The following is a 6,967-nucleotide window of genomic DNA, read 5'->3' on the forward strand; positions in this document are numbered from 1 at the left end:
AGCAGCGTGTAGTAATCCTCATGCAGTCAGTCAGTGTAAGCAGCATGCAGTAATCTTCATGTAAGCAGCGTGCAGTAATCCTCATGTAAGCAGCGTGCAGTAATCCTCATGCAGTCAGTCAGTGTAAGCAGCGTGCAGTAATCCTCATGCAGTCAGTCAGTGTAAGCAGCATGCCGTGCAGTAATCCTCATGCAGTCAGTCAGTGTAAGCAGCGTGCAGTAATCCTCATGCAGTCAGTCAGTATAAGCAGCGTGCAGTAATCCTCATGCAGTCAGTCAGTGTAAGCAGCATGCCGTGCAGTAATCCTCATGCAGTCAGTCAGTGTAAGCAGCGTGCAGTAATCCTCATGCAGTCAGTCAGTGTAAGCAGTGTGCAGTAATCCTCATGCAGTCAGTCAGTGTAAGCAGCATGCCGTGCAGTAATCCTCATGTAAGCAGCGTGCAGTAATCCTCATGCAGTCAGTCAGTGTAAGCAGCGTGCAGTAATCCTCATGCAGTCAGTCAGTGTAAGCAGCGTGCAGTAATCCTCATGCAGTCAGTCAGTGTAAGCAGCGTGTAGTAATCCTCATGCAGTCAGTCAGTGTAAGCAGTGTGCAGTAATCCTCATGCAGTCAGTCAGTGTAAGCAGCATGCCGTGCAGTAATCCTCATGTAAGCAGCGTGCAGTAATCCTCATGCAGTCAGTCAGTGTAAGCAGCGTGCAGTAATCCTCATGCAGTCAGTCAGTATAAGCAGCGTGCAGTAATCCTCATGCAGTCAGTCAGTGTAAGCAGCATGCCGTGCAGTAATCCTCATGTAAGCAGCGTGCAGTAATCCTCATGCAGTCAGTCAGTGTAAGCAGCGTGCAGTAATCCTCATGCAGTCAGTCAGTGTAAGCAGCGTGTAGTAATCCTCATGCAGTCAGTCAGTGTAAGCAGCGTGCAGTCAGTCAGTGTAAGCAGCGTGCAGTAATCCTCATGCAGTCAGTCAGTGTAAGCAGCATGCCGTGCAGTAATCCTAATGCAGTCAGTCAGTGTAAGCAGTGTGCAGTAATCCTCATACAGTAAATCAGTGTAAGCAGCGTGCAGTAATCCTCATGCAGTCAGTCAGTGTAAGCAGTGTGCAGTAATCCTCATACAGTAAATCAGTGTAAGCAGCGTGCAGTAATCCTCATACAGTAAATCAGTGTAAGCAGTGTGCAGTAATCCTCATACAGTAAATCAGTGTAAGCAGCGTGCAGTAATCCTCAGTTTGGCAGCTTCTTTTACACTCGTCACATTACAGGAGACGCTGTGTTTAATGCCTGGCCCGCTGCGTTTTAATGCCTGGCCCGAGGGCACAAGGCAGCGTCATCCCACCTTGGATTCTGCCCAGCGAGGCCTTGCAGCTTTTGTGCTCACTCAGAAAGAGAGACAGAAGGCACGCAAAATAAGAACACCTTTAAGTCCTCTTTTATTGAGGTGTGGGCGACGTGCTTCGTCTCGTTCCCAGCCAGCTTCAGTTTAATGATCTAGTGGGGATAGAGGCTCAGAGCGCCGGTGACGTTTGCTGTGTTTACATGGAAAAGATTCAAACCTTACAGTATGTGTTCGCACCCCAACTATGAAGCAGCGCTTGGCTCCTCCCTCATTATTACCACCACTGAGGTGCCCTTGAGCAAGGCCCTTAACCCCAACCGCTCCAGTGGAGCTGCTCAGTGGCCAGCAGATCAGACTGTGGGTGTTGTACTGGTCAGCTTCCAGGTGTGAATGTGTGTGTGTGGATGTGAACAGGGCACTCCTGAAAAAGAGAGCATTGCTGTCGGTGAGAATCTCCCTTTAGGTTTAAAAAAGTCAAAACAATCATTCTACATTCTCTAATTGTGTTAACACGTGTGTGTGTGTGTGTGTGTGTGTGTGTGTGTGTGTGTGTGTGTGTGTGTGTGTGTGTGTGTGTGTGTGTGTGTGTGCGTGTGTGTGCGTGTGTGTGTGTGTGTGTGTGTGTGTGTGTGTGTTAATAATAGTGAAGTTTAACCATTTTTCTGGAGACCCCTGGTGGTCCACAGACCCTACTTTGAGAAACAGGCTAAGGTTTAAGTGTGTGTGTGTGTGTGTGTGTGTGTGTGTGTGTGTGTGTGTGTGTGTGTGTGTGTGTGTGTGTGTGTGTGTGTGTGTGTGCGTGTGCGTGCGCGCATGCATGTGTTTGTGTTTAGTTTATATAATTCTAATCTCTGTATGTGAACTTTGGGTTTCAATGAATGTGTTCTTTCTGTTCAGCTGTGTTTGCAGGTGTATGTGTGTTTGCATGTGCGTGTGTGTGTGTGTGTGTGTGTGTGCGTGTGTGCGTGTGTGTGTGTGTGTGTGTGTGGGCACGCGTGTATGTGTGACACAATATTTTTCTAACCCGTGTTTTTGTGTCCACCCCCCCCTTCTGTGCGCTGCAGAGCTGTGTGTACGGGGAGAACCGGACGTCGGTGCAGTGCACGACGCCCTCGCTGGCCAAGCTGGGTCTGCTGCCCCCGGTGGTCACCAAGGTGGCCTTTGTCCTGGACGGCTTCTCCACGTCGCAGTGGGACCTGATCTACGTGGAGGACCCCCTCTTCCAGGACCCAAAACTCACCTCCAAGGACAACAAGAGCATCGTGGAGCTCAAGGTGAGAGAGCTGCTCCAGCAAACCAGTAGAGGGTACCTGGAAAATAACCCTCATGTTGAGTGCTTAAAGGGGGACTAACCCCCTAGATATGTATCAGAACAGTGATTTGAAAATACCTATGGAAAAAACCAAGAAATGACATATGCTCTTGTCTATACTGGACTCTTTGGCTGTGTTCAAGTCCAGATTTCTTTTCGGAAATCGACGCCATTACAGTTTGCCTACCGCCTCAAAAATAATTTATTTGAGAGGGGCAATATCTTTATAAATATCAACAACTAGCCAACGCTGGTGGCATGTATGGAAAGAGTGTTGCTCAAAATTGTTGATAGTTATATCAATTTGGTAATTCAGTGGCGAACTAGAAATTTAATTATTTTTCTGCATGTATCTCTATGGCAGGTGTCAAAACTACGTTACGAGAGCAAAGTGACGTGGGCTCGTTACAGCAGCACACCGCACAATACGACAAACCCCCCGTTCTGGGGTAACACAATGCGAGATTTCTCCACGTCATTCCCTCGTACAACTAGCGATAAACCGCGCAATGAAATCTGTTTTTAATTTGCGTTTTGGGGCTTTTCGTGATTCTTGTTAAAAGTTGTGCAAAAGTTTTCCTCTCAGCGCAGTTGCAGGCTGCGCCCTGGCTGGCGAAACAGCCTGGCTCCTCCATGCATGGGGCGCTCTGTAACCTCACGGAGCAACAAACAAACACAGACAGAAATAGCTGGTGTGCGATTTTTCTTTGTGCGATTGAGGGAATCCCGCATCTTTTTGCGAAGGTGCGACTGAACAGGACGCTTTTCACAGACGGGCACAGTAGCTGAGTAGCCTGTCGGATCTCTCCTCCTCCTCCTCCGCCCATTCACAGTCTGTCTGCTGTGCGGCGTGTGCGCGCCCCCGCGGGTGCATGAGAGTGCAGACTCTCCCGTTTGACTGGCCGAGAGAAAGTGCTTCCAAGTCGGACTGATAATATAAACAACATAATTAGAGCTTATCCAGGTAAGATATTTATAATGTAATGACACATTCAGCGATAAACTGTCTACAATGAAGACATATGTCAAATATGACAACGTGGTGTTCAGTATTTTAAGAGCACATGAACTACTTGCTTGATCAAACGGTCAAACCCAATCCGCGCAGCAAAACGGAGTCTTGACTTGACTTGGAGCACACACACACAGACACACCGAGAGAGCCCAGCTTCTGCTGCGCGCGCACCTGGAGCTTGGCGCTAGTGCATGAGGTTTTACAGTACGACTCTCTCTCGCCTGCCTGGGCTGGAGACAGCTGCTTCCAACTCGGACTGATAATATATACATCATCATTCGAGCTTATCCAGGTAAGATATTAATAAAGTAGTGACACATTCAGCGGGAAACTAACTATAATTAAGACATGTGCCAACTTTGACGACGTTTGGTTCAGTATTTTAAGAGTAAACTTCAATAGGAATAGGCTTGGAGTTCTGAGGAGCCGAAAGGGTACAGGGGGGGTAGGGGAGTAATTATCTTGAAATCCCATAGTCTTTGGGGGCACTGTGACGTCAGTGTGCCCCTAATCTCCCATTCATTTGAGAGAGAAAAAAAAAGCAGTGTTCGACCCTTAGAGGGCGCTTATGCCAGATATGCTGCTGAAAAATGATACAAATGGTAAAATGGCAACAGTTTGGTGTCAAATGTGGAAATTTTGACCAGAATTCTTCACACATCACCCCCAAAGTCATATATATTGGTTAAAAGCTGAAAAAAAGTATTTTGGGGGTTAGTTACACTTTAAACTTAGACGGGCCTGAAAATTGAGAATCCCATGACTGTCTCTTGTAGGAAGAGAGATAACAGAGAAACTATGATCAAAACAAACATTCTTCTACATTCTCTCAACTTCAATATCAAATCAATAATGCTGAAGTTTAACAATGCATCAATTTGCTGTGGACCCCTGAACCCCCTCAAGGACCCCTGAGGGTCCCCGAACCCCACGTTGAGAACCACTGCTTTAATGGCCTGTACTGAATGGGATGAATTCACATTTAGGCACTGGGCTGAAGTGAATTCTGTCACTGTACCTTTCTTCCCAGACACATGCATTCTCTCTTTCTCTCTCTCTCTCTCTCTCTCTCCCCATCTCGCTCTCTCTCTCTCTCTCTCTCTCGCTCACACACACACACACACACACACACACACACACACACACACACACACCCATGGCCCGGGCCGGGTTGGGAAGGAAACAATACTGAAAGAAAAACAGGAAGTGGAGTCTGTTTCCCATCGTTTACCTCCTCCTCTGCCTCGATGTATTCTCTCTATCAGCTTGTATTGTTCAGCCTGGCGAGGTCAAAGCTCTTTGACATATTAACACTGCTTTTCAAACCAGCCGTCCCCGAGGTCTGTTTCCACAAAACAATGAAAAACATATTTTACCTCTTTTTTCTTGTCTTTTCTTTTTGTTGACTGACTGGACGGCTCGTGGCAGCTGTGCTGAAAACAGGTCGCACGGGATCCTGCATCTCCGGGTTTTTTTTTCCTTCTCTCTTTTCCCAGACGTGACCTTGGTCCTGACGCTAAATCCACCAACCAACCAACCACCCCCCTCCCCATCCCTCCATCCCTCCCTCCATCCCTCCCTTCATCCCTCCATCCCCCCCTCCCCATCCCTCCCTCCCTCCTCCCCATCCCTTCATCCCTCCCTTCATCCCCCCCTCCCCATCCCTCCATCCCTCCCTTCATCCCTCCATCCCCCCCTCCCCATCCCTCCCTTCATCCCGGACAAACCCCCAGTTTATACTCAGGGGGCCGCAGCTACCCGCATCGCACCGAGACACAACGCATTTAACGCCATCTGATAACTCTGGGGCCGACATGGCCTCCAGTAAAGGGGCAGAGGCTGGGTTCGTTTAGCCCCATCTGATAACTCTGCCCCAAAATGGCTGCCCTATAAAGGACAAAATACAGGGGGATGTTTAGCTCTGACTGACAGCTCCGCTAACCCTAACAAACATGGCTGCGGATAAAGTGTCCGGGGGCGGGGCTGTTTGTTTTGGCTGGCGGCCGCGCGCTTATCACCACCGCCGATCGCTGCATGGGAGAGTGAGAGGCAACTCCGCTCCCAGTATCATCGTTACACTTGATTCAGAGTAACTGCTATTATTATGATATTATTATTATGTAGGCTTCTTAATGGCTCTTCTCTGCAGAGTGTGTTGTCACGTATGAAGCCATGCACGGTGGAACACGCTCAATAAGTCACGTATGAAGCCGTGCATGGTGGAACACGCTAAATAAGGACGAGCTTGCCGTGTTGACTTTGTGCACGTCCTAATTGCACACAAGTGGGTGAATTAGTGGCTTGTCTTGTGGACTGATGAGTTTGTGGACAGCAGTGTGTGTGTGTGTGTGTGTGTGTGTGTGTGTGTGTGTGTGTGTGTGTGTGTGTGTGTGTGTGTGTGTGTGTGTGTGTGTCTGTGTGTGTGTGTGTGGTGTGTGTGTGTGTGTGTGTGTCTGTGTGTGTGTGCGCAGAGAGCAGGAACAGGTGCAGGTCTCCACTCTGTGTCAAATTGGAAAATCCCAAGCTGTCACGCGAGGAATGTGATCATTCTCTTTATTGCCTTCTGCCGCACTCAAACAAGTGTGTGTGTGTGTGTGTGTGTGTGTGTGTGTGTGTGTGTAAGTGTGTATGCGAGAGAGAGAGAAAGAGAGAGAGAAAAACCAGAGAAAGAGAGACATCAAGTAAGAGTGAGAGAGTATTAAACAACGAGAGAGAGAGTTAGTCTGAACTGCTGCAGTGCGATTTGTTGTCGTCCCACAGAGGGTCACATGACCCGTCCCACAGAGGGTCACATGACCCGTCCCACAGAGGGTCACATGACCCGTCCCACAGAGGGTCACATGACCCGTCCCACAGAGGGTCACGTGACCTGACTGACTGTCTCTCTATTAAACCTTTTTTTTTACATCAAAAATAACACTTTTTTTAAATACACGTAAGCAGCATGGGGGTGAACGCCATTCACATCCCCTAGGTGGCGATGTGAATGGCGTTCAGCTGCTCCCCCACAGCAGGTGTTTCAGTGCATGAAATGTGGCTGCAGCCAACCTGGACACTAACATAAACTGTGGCAGCGTTACTATGGTCACGGACGGTAAACAGTTAATCCATATAATAAATGTAATGTTATAGAAATTTAAACCAACCGTACATTTTTTAAACATGCACGACAGGTAAATATTTGAGCGGTGTAAAAACAGTGACAGATTTGTAATGGAAATACCGTGATTTACTTTCAGAATTAAAGGCATTCAAATTCTCACCTTTTGGAGGGAAAAAAGTTATTTCAATGAATGAAACAGAAA

The 6,967-nt window shown here is 47.9% G+C and overlaps 1 protein-coding gene across 1 annotated transcript in view; it reads left to right on the forward strand.

Annotated features, from left to right (window-relative positions):
- met (MET proto-oncogene, receptor tyrosine kinase) overlaps positions 1–6,967 on the forward strand; it is a 104,864-nt gene that overhangs the window by 73,262 nt on the left and 24,635 nt on the right. Inside the window, exon 11 of the mRNA XM_083655141.1 lies at positions 2,400–2,609. Within this exon, the coding sequence (XP_083511267.1) occupies positions 2,400–2,609 (210 nt within the window). The remainder of the gene's footprint in view (positions 1–2,399; positions 2,610–6,967) is intronic.

This window comes from Poromitra crassiceps (genome assembly GCF_964638095.1).
Source record: "Poromitra crassiceps genome assembly, chromosome: 18".
NCBI classification, from domain to species: Eukaryota; Metazoa; Chordata; class Actinopteri; order Beryciformes; family Melamphaidae; genus Poromitra; species Poromitra crassiceps.